Raw genomic sequence first — 17,017 nt, 5'->3', positions numbered from 1 at the left:
GTAAGCACATGTGTAAGTGCTTTCCTGAACTGGAGCCTTAGTCCTTAGCATCGCCTCAGATTGAGAACAAGAATGCCAATTAGTGCCAAAAGGTGGTGGCAATTTTTGAGAAGTTGGAATTAAAGCCTCTTACTTGGACCCTCTCTCTGTTTTTATTGGTGATTTTACAGAATAGAGAGAAACAGATATTAAAGGATTTTAATAGGGCCTGCATATCTGAACAGTGCAGTAGGCATTTTTTAGAAGGCTCTTAATATTATAGCCTACTTTAAGACTACTTTGCCTATATCATTGTGAAAGAATATCTCTTCCCTTCCCCACGTGAGAGAGAGACTGGTGAAAAGAGGTTACTTAGAGGAACATTCTCCAGACAGGGAAGTCCATGTGGGCCTTTCTCTTTTCCTGTGGTCTTTAAACGGATGCATCCTTGGTATCCTGCCTCTCCTCAACAGTAAAACAAGATATACTCAGTTTTAGATATCCAGTTCCACTAAACAGTGTTTCTTCCTCTTACAAGCATATATGGACATTAGGTATTGTTCACTGGAAGTATCCTATTACTGCTGTCCGTGCCAGCTCTCCATTTACATAGCATCGGGAACATTGTCTCGTCCCACTGAATCATACTTTCAAATATAGATAACACCCCAAAGAAGTGTTGCTGTTTTATCTTTGAAGTCCTTCGTGCATAGCTACTAGCTCATTCTTTGTGCGATAGCAGTTCTATGCAACACCTTTGGTAGCGCTTCATTACTAACATGCACATTGAAGTAGGTTCTTTATATATAGTATATCTCTCAATTTAGAGATGCTTTATTTATAAACAAAGAACACAGTTGTCAGAATGAGTAGTGCTTTATACAGCAGGTAAAATACCTGTAAGACTGCACACAGTCTGTTATGCCTGCCCATTCAGAATTGTACCGAGACTACCAACTCATTATAAATAGGCCACTAAACAGCCATTATGTAACAATGATTTTCCTCTTATAATTGGCTTACGCTCATTTTGAATCTCTGACTTTGAGGAGAGAGGTTGTGTATCCCGTTACAAGTCACCTGCCCCATCAATTCCCCAGTGCCCTGATTTAACAGTGGTTTTGTGTTGCAGCAAAAACAAAAATGGAGCCTTAGGCCTAGCTAAGGAGTGTTATGTAACCCTATCAGAGTTTCTGTACATATTGTACCAATTTTAATTCATTAGCACTTAATAAGAACTTAATTTACATTTGAAGGTCAACTAAATTAAATCATATGTTAATTAATTTTAAAAATAAAATATCAATGTATTTCCAGGTGTTCGTGGAAGTCTGTGTTCCTTTGGGAACTATAAACCATATAAAGCATGTTGCTATTTTTCTGCAGTCATTGAATTTCAGTTAAAATGTCAGCCAGCCAGAGGATGTTTTTGCTCTGTAATATTGGAATTAGAAATATGTTTTGGGGTGTCCTGTGTTAGACACTGGAGGTAATTGTCCTGTTCTAATCGGCACTGGTCCTCTAGGACATTTTACTGTGCTAATCAGAAGCATGGCCAGTAGGGCCTTTTACTGTGCTAATCACTCACGTAGTCAGTAGGGCCTTCTATGGTACCAGCTGCTACCATGGTCTGTAGGAGCTTGCAGGATACTAATCAGCAGCTTGGCAACTAGGGCTTTCCATGGTGCTAATCACTAGCATGGCCAGTACGGCTTGCTGCTTTACTAATTGCTAGTAAGCCTACTCAGACCTTCTATGGTACTAATTGCTAACATAGTTAGAAGAGCCTTCCATGCAGCTCTTTTAACTAAGAGGTAACAAAGGTAACAAGAAAACATTCTACAAATACATTAGAAGCAAAAAGAAGACCAAGGACAGGGTAGGCCCGTTATTCAGTGAGTGGGAGGGGAGATAAAATAACAGAAAATGTGGAAATAGCAGAGGTGCTTAATGACTTAATGACCCGGTGCTCTGAGCTGCGTGGCCTGGCTCCAGCCGGGCGGCACGGCTGTAGCGCTGCCAGCCACCGGTGCTCCAGGCAGCGTGGTAAGGGGGCAGGGAGCGGGGGGTATGGAGGGTTGGACAGAGGAGTTTGGGGTGGTGGTCAGGGGGAGGGGGTGTGGATAGTGGATAGGGGTCGGGGCGGTCGGGAGGGGAACAGAGGGTTGAATGGGGGCAGGAGTCCCAGGGGGGCCGTCAGGAAGGAGGGGGGTTGGATGGGGCAGCAGGGGGCAGTCAGGGGGGGGGTTCCGGGGGCAGTCAGGGAACAGGGAGAAGGGGTGGTTGGATGGAGCGGGGGGGGGAGCATCAGGAATGAGAAGAAGGGTTGGATGCGGCGGCGGAGGTCAGGGGACAGGGAGCAGGGGTGTGTGGATGGGGTAGGGGTCCCTGGGTGGGGTGGTCAGGAGACAGGGGGGTTGGATGGGGCAGGAGTCCCGGGTGGGGCAGATAGGAGGTGGGGGCCGGGCCACGACCCCCTCCCCTAACCGGCCCTCCATACAATTTCCGAAACCTGATGCGGCCCTCAGGCCAAAAAGTTTGCTCACCCCTGCTCTAGATGCCACCACAATATAAATAATTAATTATGGGCTTCTCTCTGATTCTGTTGTGAGTAGGAAATGGTCTCTCCTCTTGGAAACTCCCTGAGTTGTTAGAGGCGATTTCCCTCCATTCCACTCAGAGAATGATTAGACTCCATAAAGATGGATTAAAACACAATCTTGGCAGATATAAAAATAACATTTTAAAGTCAAAGCTCAAGAATATCTCCCTAAATTCTCATAAATCACCATTTTATAGTATTCCGTTTTAACATATTTTTCTCAATTTATGAGGCACAAGAATACCCTAATCATGTGCCAGCTTCCATGCACACCATTACCTGTAATTTTGGATGCCTGCTTGATTTCTTTCACTCTAGAAATATTCCAGTCATTTTTCGCAGGATCACACTTAAAAATAAAATGCAGTGAACCCTTTTCATTCGTTGTGGCCTGCTTTTCCCCTCTTTAGTCTTCAAAAACATGGTGATTTATCCGGAGTGTATGCAAGAACCAGATGTGTTGCACATTAGAAATGACAAGTAAATAAGCCGTGCAATGAATAGCTGGGGAAATGAATCTTAAAAGATCATTAAAACCACTTAACATTCAGATCTTACCATTCCCCCTCTTCCTGAATGTTTGCAAATGTTATGTTTGAGCAAGGTTGCCTTGTATAGTCTGAGATGGTATGAAAGACAGGAAAAAGGATGCTCTTACCTACAGTGCATGTATGTATACCTTTTTTGAATGTATACCTATTTACAGTAAGAATACTGGTGATAGTTTATTGCAAAACAAATACCTCCCCTGGGGCTGTATCGCACAAATAGGCAGTGTTCTAAAAGTTCACATCCATGAGCTATAAGTCTGAACCTTGCAATCCCTGTTGTGAGGGATCAGCTATTAGGTGTAGCCACTAATGTAATAAAAGATTAAATCAAAACTAGTCTCATTAGCACAAGTGGGAAGAGGACTGGCTATATTCAAAGACAGAGAGAATCACGTTGCTGCTGTTCAAAATACCACAAAGCCCTCTTGCTCTTATAAAAAAAAAACTTTTAAAAACAAAAACATAATAGAGCCCTATAAGTGACCCTGGTTTTGCTTCCTGTTTTTTAAAAACATTAAATGTAGTAGTTGCAGATGCTGAGTTAATCACTATTGGAAATTGCTGCTAGTGGTTTGATTTTAAAATGGAGACTGAGGGCCTGATTCTCATTTACAGTAAGGTTCCTTCTCACATCTCTGGCCATTTAAATGGACATCAGAGAAAGTGGGCATAAATGACATTTGCATGCCCTATTAAGGCTCCTTTACACTCCCAGGGTGGTGTGTATATATACAGGCCTATGTATCTAAAGAGAAAGGTCATGCAGTAACATAAAACAAAGCAGGAAGAGCAAACAGAAAGACTCGGGGCACGTCTTCACTACCCGCCGGATCGGCGGGTAGCAATCGATCTATTGGGGATCGACTTATCGCGTCTAGTGAAGACGTGATAAAATCGATCCCCGATGACTCTGCCGTCGACTCCGGAAATCCACCGCGGCAAGAGGCGGAAGTGCAGTCGACGGCGGCGCGGCAGCGGTCGACTCGCCGCCGTCCTCACAGCCAGGTAAGTCGACCTAAAATACGAAACTTCAGCTACGCTATTCACGTAGCTGAAGTTGCGTATCTTAGGTCGACTCCCCCCGTAGTGTAGACCTAGCCTCAGAGTAAAAGAAGGGTAAAGAGGACAAGGGGCTCCGTCCTACAAGTTGCTAAGTGCTCTTGCTTTGATCCAACAAAGCACTTAAGCACCTGCTTAACTTTAGCAGTGCGAGTAGTGCCATAGACTTCAATGTGAGTGCTCCTGTGATTAAAATGAAGCAGGTACATAAGTGCATCGCCGGGGTGCTCAGAATCCCTTAGAACAGGACAAAAGTGTGCTGAAGGGCTATAATAGAGCCAGGCAAGAGCATGCAGCTTGCAGGACAGTCTCTATTTTCTTGCATTTAGTAATATAAAAAAAATCCCAACTGAACCACAAATGGGAAAAGAGAAATGAATCTTTTAATCACTCCATTAGATAATCATTTCCTCCTCTTCCAATGTTTAGGGTGTTGTGGTCTGTCAGGACATCATCAAGGTACAGCATGACAGTCTGCTTCAGCATTGTTCTGCAACACTGAATTGTTTGCAGTTATTTGCCGGGCAGCCTTAGTACAAGGGTTAAAGAAGGTTAGGAGGAGAATACCAGCAAGAAGGAAATGTAGAGGGAAGAACAGTGTCAAGAAAGAGGGTTGTGGTGTAAGGAGAGCTCCATATATTGTATAAAATAATCATCTCGAAAGCTGTGAAGTGGGACACTGTGATCCCCCCAGGTATCATTCTCACAATATATGTCATCAATATCCATGAGCTTTGTATTCAGGTAAATGAAAGTGGCCTGTCATTTGTCCACTTGTATTTGCTATGTGTGTGGCCACCAACAGAAGTCATCATTAGAAAGTCAGCCCTCTCCCACAATTAAAATAGTACAGTTATTTTCAGTTCTGTGTTAAGGAACAAAACTGTAGTGTCTCAGACACCACCATGTGGTAACGGTGGGTAAATGATGACCAATGTGTGTAATTAGAATCAAGCGCACTACAGTTTAGATGGATATCATGAGCTGGCAGCTGAAATATGCTCAGTGCAGCTAAGTAGCTGGGGGAACAACAATGCCTTTATGCCACCTTCATGGCTCCACAATCATGGAGCTAGCCAGGGTAGTCCCAGTTCCCCTGGCATAATTTAGAGCAACTTCAGGGTTGCTCTAATTTATGCCCAGCTGCACATGGCCATAAAGGGTTTGTTTAATATCCAGAGATCACCAGAGCACAGTGTTCCCCACTGAAGCTGTGAGGAGGCAGCAGTGTAGAATCACTACAGTATCTGAATGCAGCCTAGGGATTCCCTTACTCAGAGTTTCTGGCTGCTTTGCCCCATTGAAATGAAGCTGAAGATCTGTCGTCATATCCATTTTAGGAACAGTTTTTCATGACTGTGCTTTACATCTTCAATTTTTATTCTTGTCATACATTTTCAATAAACTGGATTTCCTTTATAAATCTGGGTTTACTTCTTTCCTGTATTTTATTTGTGTTAATCCTAAAAGTAAATCTATCTTTGGCCCCTTTAACTTGAATATTTGATGTAATATTTGCATTCGGGAAAAAAAATCTTTTATATGGTCTTGACCTTAAAGATTTTGAAAGTCAAAATCTGCATACCAATATAATGCCTGATCTCTGCTGCTGAAATAACATCGACTGACTCTCACAATTAGGCAATAAGTCTTGTCCATGTTACTTTCTTTGCAAAAAAAAAAAAAAGTAATACAAAATCCTCACTGCAGATTATCTAGAATAATTTAGAATCCTATATTATTACATTGCTTTTTACAACTCAGAAATGAAAAACTGTTTAATGAAAAAAATTAAAAGATATCATAATAGCAATCTCATATCAGTCAGTCATGCACAACCAATTATGTTATATTAAAATCTGAAAACTGTGCCAAATAACATAAGGGTCTCTAGCTGTGGTACCCAAGCTAAAGTTCAGCATGACTGACAGTCTAGTGGTATTAATTTGCTGCTATATTTTCACCCCTAGACAGTAGGCCAAATATTGGTCTGATGTAAACTGTTTGATACTCCATTGAAAACAACAGAGCAGCACCCACTTACATTAGGTATGAATTTGGCTCCAAAACTCCATTTGTTGTTATTGACCAATGTTTGTAATTGTTGCTTTGGATACCTTGAATTGATTTTACATGAAATTGGAATCATTCCTCATACTTGGAGCAAGATGGGCCAGTCAAACCAAGATTGAAGTCACAGGTGTAGCAGTATGAAGAAGAATGCACTAGGTATGGGATTGGATTGCTCAGAGCATTGTAAATGGCATATAGTGTCCTTCACCTCTGTCGCTAGTTTTAATCCGATACCCTTTTTGGACTGTTTGAAGGCCGATATGAAATAAATGTGGTGGTCTCCTACTAGGTGTCCCCATCATGACAGCTGGCATTAACTGGCACTCTTGTTGGTGTTCTCAGCACAGATGTACGACTGAGTAGGTCAGCGAGGCTATTTTCTCACACCTAGATGCGGTACCTTGTAGTAAGGGTAGAAGCAGCTTTGTGTGGTAGTTTGGTATAGTGGTGGGGAAGCTTGCACTGCCACTTTCTGTGCCTGTGCCATGTCTGTTCTGTAGGTAAGCAGTAGGTGTGAAAAATCAGGACAGGGGGTGGGGGGTAATAGGCACCTATATAAGACAAAGCCCCAAATATCAGGACTGTCCCTATAAAATCGGGACATCTGGTCACCCTAGTAAGCAGAGGGCTTCCTTTTCTAGCACTGTCAGTACAACACAACTTATGAACACTGAATTAAAGCACAGCCAAAAAGAATATGGCAACTTAGACGATAACTCTACATGTCCTGATCACAAACAAACACAGTGACAGTGGATGAAAGCCTGGTGCCCTTGATGTTTTTGTCATTTACTTTAGTGGGGCCAGTATTTAACACAGTGTGATTACACTTTGGTGTAACCTTTGACAATTTCCATGTAGATTTGTATTGTCACCCCCAATTACTGGAGAGATGCTTTAATTGTGAAGTGCTCATATTTTGATTAAATTTACCATTTGATGACATTCTAATTTATTGTAGCTCTTGATTCAGGTTGAACTGAGTAATCCCTTTTAAATCATAGCAAAATGTGCAGTCCTAATATGAAAGGAGACCACAAACTGCAGTCCAGCTGATATCAATATGTAGCAGTTTAAGTCCAAACTAAAACAAACAAAAAAGTTCAACAAGGACTAGTTTGGGCAGCTTTTACACCAGCGAGATAATTTGAAAAATCTATACATGTTCCATTCTACTTCCAAACTTACTGTCATTCTATGAATGAAATGAGAAGCTGTGCAGGTAATTAAATATTTGCCTTGGGGAATTATTTGCAGTTAATTAAAGGCACACACTTTCAGTGCATACCTGCTCTGCAGATTATTAAATTTAGATCAGATGTTAACTACCCAGGTTTCTCACTTATCCATCAAAGATTGTTCTCGGCAGGTTTAAGGAACAGCGTTCTATGGTGGCACTCTGTGCTATTTTAGAAGAAGGAAATGTGTGGAAGTGGCGCTCTAATATATAAACAACTTTTCTCATAACTCTATTTGTTAAGTTTCCTTATAGGTATCTGTCAGCATGGGCCAGTTTTACTGACTGGCACAACTTTGGGGTATGTTCTCCTCTTGATACATATGCACACATCCCCTCTTATTATAGCGATCACTGGCATTATTATTATCTCAAGAGGTGCATTTACCCCTAACGTTTGGAAATTTTCCATTCACTTTTGACTCTGTGGCCTGTGCTAACAAGGGTCAAATGCAAAGCTGTGCAGATAATGATCCCCAAATGTCTCAGTGATGGGTGGAATATAAAAACATAGACTTTATGGGCCCAGTTGAACAATATACCACCATATAGTTCTATAATGTTATTTTCACCACTATAAATGACACAGTAACGGTGTGGGCTGTATTGCCAAACATTTTCCTTCATATCTTACAACATTATGCTCGATTTGTATGTTAATTAGATCTGCAGCTAGTGCAGAAGAATGGGAGTTCAGACTCTTGGTCTATTCGTTCTTATGACACTGGCTCAGTGTACGATCTTGGACAATTCACTTAGCTAGTCTGGGTCTCAGTTTCCTCATGTACTAAGCAAGTGTACTAACATCATCATCATCAGGAGTGAAGTCTGGGACCACGGATGTCAACAGGACTTTTGCCATTGACTTTAATAGGGCTACGATTTCACCTAAGATATGACAGGGGGTAATGTTTTTAAAGTGCTTTGGGATCCATACATGAAAAGTGCTGCTGTAACCCATACACCTCCTGGGCGTGGTGTTCTGGCCCATCTAGTGGCACCGAGACCACTTAGAGAGAGAGATTAATGAGTCTGCTCTTCAGCCTTAGCTAATAGCCATATCGCTTTTAGCTCATGCAGTAGAGGCTCTCGTACTAAGCTCCAGAGGTCCCCAGTTCAATCCCGCCCGCTGACGACCAGGGTCTGTCGTGTTACACTACTGCTATTCCAAAGAAATGGATAATATAGTTAATCAAGTAGATGGGTTATTTTTCCTGTTGTTGGCCTTATCTTTGTATTATTTAGCTCTTTAGAAATTAATTTTTTGATTCCACGCTGATTTTCTTATATTTTCTTTACACTTAGCTCCTTATTAGAAGTCAGTAATGCAGACCACGTAACACTTAATAACTGTACAGTTTCTGAAATTAATTTGAGCAATTTACATCTGTGCTATGTTTTTTTAATTATATTTAATATTATGTTTAAACAAAAAGAAATTCCATCAGAGTAATTTAATACCAAATATGAATCCAGTATTTTTAAGTGCTGGATTCAGGTGTCCTAAGTAGTTTTCAGATTTTGCCACCAGAAAACAACTACAAGGTTATTTTGTTTGTTGGTTTTATCAGATTCCTCAAAAGATTCCAAAGCCACACAAGAGAATGACCCAGCACATCATGCAATGTGTGAAGAAGATCAAGATGAAGGTAAAGTTACCTGTTGAAATTCTTTAAGATGCAAATAGTGAATCAATTGGGAACTTAAGTTGTTTTAATTATAGCATTCAACTTTTTCACCTGTGACCTTTGTTGCCTCAGAAAAATGTCTACTATATAACTAGTAGATGTTATATGCCAATCAGTCTTGATACTGTAGTCTCTAGTGTTACTGGAAAAGGAACAGGCCTCCAAATAATTTATTTTAGCCATGTTGATTCTGGGTCACCTCAGAGCATTATGTTTTTGTTACCAGAAGCCTGCTATTTTGGTTTCATTGCTTTACGTAACTTGAGTGTCAAGTACAGGTGGTTTGGAACAGCTGCTAGTCCATACTCTGGTGACAGCCAAAAATCTTTGTCAGAGAATGCTTCAGAGCTCCCAATGATAGACAATTCATCATGGCTGAACTATCAAAATCAGTATGCTCACAAAAAATAGAACACAATAGTCCAGAGTTTCCATTAAGTGTGGTCTATTTTGACTACTACTTCACACTAAATACTAATACTGGGGAGGACTTTAATATATTTTAAAGCTATTTGTTTTTAACTTTTATAAAGTGATCCCAATGTTATAATTGCTAATTAGAAAGCAAGCAAGCAAGCTGGCTTCAGAGAAATATGCTGTATATTGGTTTTGTACCCAGTTTTAGTGTTCTATCTTCTGTATTCACATTAGTATCCCATTGATGTTATTTCCAATCTTTGATGTTAACAGGACCACAGGATGTTTCCACAATTGATGAAATGAAAACTCAGACAGATTCCCAGAGCTCCTGCATGGAAACAGAAGGTATGAAAAATGCTGTATAAACAATGAGTAAGATAACAGTGACTCGTGGCTAATTATCAACAGAAGCTATGCTATGGCATTTGAGGTAACACAGTTATTTCTCTATGCCACATTCATTGAATTGCCCTTCCTTATGCCAGATCCAAATTTGGCTCAGAATAGGAAATAACAGTGGCATCTCCAGTAGCCCTTGGTGGTAGATGCTGACTTTTTAATGGCATCCATTGTAAAAGTAAAAAGTTAAGGGCTAGATTGTGCAACCCCTACCCATGACAGTGAGCACTTAGGTCCCTATCATGCCAGGTGATGAACGCTCTGGTACTAGTCCAGCAAAATATTTAAGCACATGCCTACCTATAAGCATGTGATTTCAGTGGGACTAGTTAAGCTTAAAGTGAAGCATGTGCTTTACTGGAGTGAGGCCAGAGTGCCCCTTGCAGGATCGAACCCATGTTCACAGGAATAGTCCCTCAGCCTCACTGGCACTGCTTACATGAATACTCAGCAGTGTGAGAAGGATTCTACAATCTGGGTCTATGCTGATGTTTTCAGTCATGACCACTGTAGCATATATTAATCATTTTATTCACCATGAGTTCTGAACAACAAACTGTCTAACTTCTGTTTCCCATCACATCCTATTCAGAGCCCCTGGCAAATAAAGAGGATGCAATCAAGGTTGAGAAACCAATGACTCCTATAGTAGATGAAAATAAAGAAGAAAGCAAAGAAGAAGAGAGAGGTAAGACTTTCTATACATTAGAGGTAGGCAGAGAGTTCAAGGAGGCTGCTGCATGGAATCCAAGTTCTCTTGAAAGCTGTGTTTGTGTTGGTAAGCACAGCTATTTTTTGTTTTACTACAGCAAAATTAACTACTACAACAGTTTTCTTAAATGAAAGAAACACAGAAATAGCAAATGAAGATGATATTTTAAGTCTTTTTTTCCAGGTGGCGTTAAAATGTTGTTATGTATTTGGTTGCAAGCCACACAAGAAAACATAAGGGGCAGGAAAGTGATATACTCAAGTTTCAAAATGGCTTTGAAATAAACACACAAGCTATTTATTGTGGGTTTTTTACATTTACCTTCGAAAACTGCTGATTAAAGAAGCAATTTATCTACATTTAAGTGTCCTTTCTCTTAAATTTCATTGGAAGTACAATACTGAGTGTAGTTGCAATAACTGGATATTTAAATGATTTATGAAGTCATAAATAGAGATTTAACAAGTAATGAACCGAAGCTAGTAATTCTAGTAAAGAAACCAATATTTGGAACACACACACATAGAGTCCTGCTGAAGCAGTAATCTTGTCCGAGAGTACAGTATTTAAATCACTATTTATTCTCTTGTTAAGAAACACAGAAGTTCAATTTTTAGAGTTTTAGGAATTCTTGTGGGACCCCTACATTCAGCCAATCATTTATAAAAGTCATGCTCACATAAAAAAGCAATGCATTATGTAAATAATTCTCTAATTGTAAAGCAAATGCAATTATATGACCTTCCTTGGTAGAACATATAGATCAATTACAGCTTCATATTAAAACCCAGACATGATCTTTGCTGGAAATCCAGATCAATACTAACTAGATCTTCCTAATGATTAACTCCTTTTGCCAAGCACATTGATACTGACTTAGTTGCAAACCCACGTTAGTAGTATTGACACTTTTTTTCATTGCAAACCCAGGTTACACTCCTTTTTGCTTATATTCAGCTTAACAGCATCTTCTCTCTCTCTCTCTTTTTAATGCAAATCCAAGTTGATACTAATCACACACCTCTTTATTACAAGTAATGTTAATGGTATCTGTGTTGTGTTTTATTACTGACAGTGATAATGTAATCAATATAATACTTACTTCAAATCCAGATAAATGGTACTCCTCTCCTTCAACTGCAAATCCAGGTTTTATAATGTGGACTCATTCTAATTGCAAATACCAGAGCTATTATGTTAGTTTCTTCCTAATAGAAATTATTTACATTTTATTTTACGCCTCATCAAAAGCAACTTTTGCACAAAGTGTACTTTCATATTTGTACATTTCCTTCTCTTTAATACTTTACTGTCCCCTACAGTGAGTGACTGTCATTTAGCTCTCAGTGGATAGATTAGATTTCACCATCTGTTCTACCTGGTATTAAAATATGCAGCATTAAGGAAGGTAATGTCAGAAAAGAGGTGTTCTTGGCACTTTTCCTGTCCCTTATTTAAAAGGTTCTGGGATCAACTAAGTTAAAGGGTCTTTCTGAACATTTCAGAGCATTGTGGTTTAGGTGTATTAATGATACTTACATATCCAAAGTTCATTGACGTTCATGGAAAGACACCCATTGACTTCAGTGGGTTTTGGATTGGGCCCATAACAGGAGGAAGTACTGTGTTGATTCTACACATGGGATAAACTGCATTTGGATAAACCTATACATGTTTCTTATAGTTTGTTTTGAAATGCACCCTCCTTTAAAATACCTCAGGCTGGGGAAATAAATCAATGCTTTTTAAAAATCCAGACAAGGGAAGGAAAATAAGGCTTTCCCCTTGTTTTATTTCATTCTAATGGGTATAAAAATGTGTAGATAATCTTCACAACACATGTTGTAAGCTGCTTTCAGGTTTGATGTGCACAGATGCTGCAACATTAGGTTTCAAAGTTAGTCAGCTTGTAAGATGGATTTTGAAAGGAAAGGGGGGTGGGGAATTGAACAGCAGTTGATGCAGATAAAATAGTACAATGAGTATGTCCCAGAGAGACATCTAATGGCAAGAGTTCACCTGGCATAAATAAGAGATTTTATATATAACAGTGTCTCATCTAAGCAAAGAGCTGCCTCATAAACTAGTTCAGTTAAATGTTTTCCAGCAGCACCTGCAGTACATTGGAAGTAGAACAAAATAACATATTTTAGACAAGCAACACTGAAAAAGAAGATAATACTGGAGTGTTATTCCAATGAAATAAAATCCAGTCATACTACTTTGGTTTGATATAAAAATTGTGCTTTTGATCTGTGGTAAAACTACATGTGTATTCCAATTTAAAGAAGTGCAGAATGCCATCCTTGTCTGCTCAACGTCAGTTCTGTTTTAGGACTAGGCTGAGATATTAGGCTCAACTCAGAGGGATGATATGTACCGTGTCACCCTAAGAGGAGTGACTGGATTAATGGGAGTTGTCTGTGACCATTCCACATTCATCAGTGGAGGTATGGGACCCACTAGATGGATAATATGGGTCAGATTCCCCTTGCCAATGCAAACCCTGGTGGAAGTGTTTCTGCATACTCAACCTCTCCTCCACTGATAGCCACCACAACCTGAAAGATGATGGCCACTAGTGAGAGGACATGTCTACACTTACCATGGATCGATGCTGCAACGATCGAGGTCGATTTAGCGGGTCTAGTGAAGACCCACTAAATCGACCGCAGATTGCTCTCCCGTCGACTCCAGCACTCCACCAGAACGAGAAGCATAAGGTAAGTCGACGGGAGAGCATCTCCCATCAATCCAGCGCAGTGTAGACACCGCAATAAGTCGACCTAAGCTACATCAACTCCAGATGCATAACTTAGGTCGACTTACCCCCGTAGTGTAGACAAGGCCAGAGAGAGGGCATGTCCAGGATGGCTGGGTGAAGCAGCATTGAATCAGTGCATGCCTTCAGCAATCTCTGCTGACAAGTCTGTTATGGAACCCTTGGCAGAAACTAATGTTGCCATCCTGTGCCAGAATGCTAAGGGGCGGGCAGGTTGAAATGCCATTTGCCTTTCCCTGGGATGAGCCAGCAGCTTGCACTTCCTTGTGCCCATGGGGGTGAATCAGCTCAGTTTTTTTACAGGGCTAATAATTTATAACAAATGAAAATGAAAGTCTCATTACTTGGATGTATATATAACTGTCCCCCACTCTGAGCCTACTCTCCCCACATACATACTCAGTCTCTCCTTATATAAAGATAGTGGATCGATGATTTCTCTCATCTGTCACCCTTAGAGCCTGCTCTACCCCTTGGAGGACAGTATTATGTGAACAGAAGTATCCATTACTTGACTATTGTGCCCGTTTTCTGTATGTTGAGTTGAATATTGTCTATTTTCTTATTGCCACCATGATGTTAACCTACAATTATTGGAGTTTTGGATCGCTCAAAAACATGTTTGTAATCTCCTCTTTTGTCAGAGCAGTCTCTTTCTTCTAGTCTGGAAACCAGTGCCATTTTCCCAACATCACCTCCTCAATTTGAGGTGAATATCCTCAGTAGAGATCCTGCTACTGTGACACCTGGGATGCTGCCCCACTCAGAAAAGTGAGAAAGTAAATTCAGAGTAAAATACCTATGCTTTCCACTTTCTTGTGTGCACAATGCACAGCTGCTAATTTAATGGAATAACTCTTATAAATGAAGGATGCAATTCGGGTAGCTGCTCACTGCCTACGCTATATAGTACAAATGTTTACTTTCCTGTATGGGGTCTGCAAAAGAGCAGAAGTAGAACTTCACTGAATAGTCAGACACAACCCACCACTGAAGGGCACTTTTTAAAGTGCTGTAATGAATCTACATAGAGGCTAAGACATATTACAGTGTCCTACCTATAATTTTGATCCAGAGCTGCCAATATATCTACCAGTTGGTAGGCAAGTAACTGCTTATCCATCGTTTGATCCATTCTTCATTTGAACAGCTGAATTCCAGGTCTTTCACCCATAAATTCTTTAGAAATGAATAGGTGCCTTTGCAGTATAAACTTTGAGAAAGTTATATATCCTTGAAATCTGGTGAGGAAAATGTCTCAATTTTTCTAATATATACTTGCTTCAAGGATTTTCACATACATTTGAAGATATTGACAGAAGTCATAAATTGTTTGCAATGATAAAGAAACAAAATAAATCTCAGAAAGATTTGAAACAAGACTGACATCTTTATTATGGAGCCACAGTAGTTGTAACTAGCTTTTTTTTTTATAAACCCAATTTCTCCTCACCTCCAACACCTTCTCCAAAGAGCTGAAATGGACAAGACGTGTGGAGAGGCGAGATTTTAAAAACTAGACGTTCCTTGTTTTTTGGAAAAATCTAATCTATTTTGGAATTTCATGTATCTAAAATATCTTAAATTAGAAACTCCATATGTGTTTATTGAGTTGTCCTAGTGTAACGTTGACAGACCGCGGTCGTCGGCGGACAGGATCAAACCTGGGACTTTTTAAGCTTAATATATGAGTCTACTGCATGAGCTAAAAGCCACATCTCTCTTAGCTAAGGCTGTAGCAGACTCATCAATCTCTAGCTAGGTGCCACTAGAGGGCGACAGAGTGCCATATCAAGCAGGCCTGGGTTACACTAGGAACAAAGGGATTGCTGTACTGAATCAGACCATTGGTTTGTCTAATCTTTGACAGCGGCCCATGCCAGCTACTTCAGATGAAGTGCAAGATGCCCTAAAATGAAATGCTGTAGCCTTTCTATGGGAGAAGTTTGTTCCTAAGCCCTATCCGTTATGTCCTGATGCATGAGGGTTTAAAGACCTCATATGCTTTTAATCCTTTGTAATCCAAGATGATGTGGGTCTGACAATCTTCTGCTGATACAAAGCAGAAGTGGATAATACCCCCAGGAGCAAGGAGGAAGCAGCTAAGGAAGTGTGGCTCAGGGTAAAGTATTCCCAGGGCAGCACAGCTACACATTGACTCTTAAGCAGGACTGGGTGTATAAACACAATCTAGCCCTAAATTTGAAATGCAGCACAGAATTCTGCCCCATCCAGAAAACACACACAAAAAATTATCCCCAGCTTTGAACATTTTGCATGCGGGGAGAAATTCTGTGAAGTCAAAAACAGGTGAATTGAGGGTTCAGTCTTGTACTGCATATTTTGCGATGGTCTGATTCCAAGCCATATGGAGAAGTGGATTATCAGAAGAGCAGAAATGCTGGAAGTAGCTGGGGGTGTGTTGAAAACAAAGGCCTCAGTAGAAATCCATGCAGCGTGTACCCCCTGAGACTACTTACAAGTTTGCAACATGAATCATTTTCTGTGCTGTTATTTTTCTAGACAACTTTAAAAAAAAGTTTAAAGTGAATTTTGTGTTTGTGATATGAGCCAATTAAAGAACTTTGAAAGTGGAATTTCAGTATCCAATGAATAGGTCCACTGTGGTCAATGGCAGTGCAATCTTTACCTTCAGTGAATATCTCTCATCTCTTTGGGAGGAACCATAGCTGGGGTAAAAATTTAGTGTTGTTTCATTTTCCCCATTATTGTCATTGCTGACCAAGAGCGTACAGTAACTTTATTTTTATGAGATTAGGAGAAATGTTTCCCATAGGTTTGGCATTCTAGTAGGTTTGTATAGAATCCTTGAATGGCTGAGGTGATGTATTCATGAGTTGCTTTATAAAGTCTGTTAATTCTGCAGCTTACAGGGCTCTATTCTGGACTCTGTAGCAGCTACATATTCTATGGCGTTGCTGAAGAACCTAAACACAGATAGTGGTATGTGAGGCTTTACAAAGACCGTAGCTGCTCTGTATCACTAAAAAATATAGTAGTATCAATATATGAATCAATGACAGTGAAGTACTGTGTCATCACAGTGGAACAGACTACTAACTACTACACGATTCCAAAATCATAGCTAATCTACAGGAATCATCAGCTATGTTGTACATTAACAGCATGGTCTGGTTATTACTCTGTCTATGGCCTGGTTTGGACACCAGTTACAACCCTCTAGGAGAAAATAATGTGATATTCTTCTCAATAACTGAAAGAATTTCTGTTTCTTTTCATTATTCTCCCTATATCAGATACCCTTAGACTAGAATGAGTATATGTAAAGAACAGGTGGTGCAAGCTCTGTTTTAAATTTTAATTATTTTTCATTTCTTTCACTGGGAGGATTCCATCTTTCAATGTGCTTTTCTAATAAAAATAGAAACCATTAGGGAATCTTGCAGCTTAAACATTTTGCCAAAGTCATTTTATGACATCTGCTTTGATAGTAAGGAACAAATAAGAAAGAAGACAAGCAAATATTTTTGCAA

At 40.0% G+C, this 17,017-nt stretch overlaps 1 protein-coding gene across 1 annotated transcript in view; it reads left to right on the top strand.

The window, feature by feature from the left end:
• Positions 1 to 17,017, top strand: part of MACROD2 (mono-ADP ribosylhydrolase 2) — a 1,323,621-nt gene that overhangs the window by 1,270,161 nt on the left and 36,443 nt on the right. The window contains exons 14-16 of the mRNA XM_065401494.1: positions 9,073 to 9,150; positions 9,880 to 9,954; positions 10,601 to 10,696. Coding sequence (XP_065257566.1) covers positions 9,073 to 9,150; positions 9,880 to 9,954; positions 10,601 to 10,696 — 249 coding nt within the window. The remainder of the gene's footprint in view (positions 1 to 9,072; positions 9,151 to 9,879; positions 9,955 to 10,600; positions 10,697 to 17,017) is intronic.

Source organism: Emys orbicularis, chromosome 3 (genome assembly GCF_028017835.1).
Source record: "Emys orbicularis isolate rEmyOrb1 chromosome 3, rEmyOrb1.hap1, whole genome shotgun sequence".
In the NCBI taxonomy this organism is placed as follows: domain Eukaryota; kingdom Metazoa; phylum Chordata; order Testudines; family Emydidae; genus Emys; species Emys orbicularis.
This window is presented reverse-complemented; position numbering and strand designations above follow the sequence as displayed.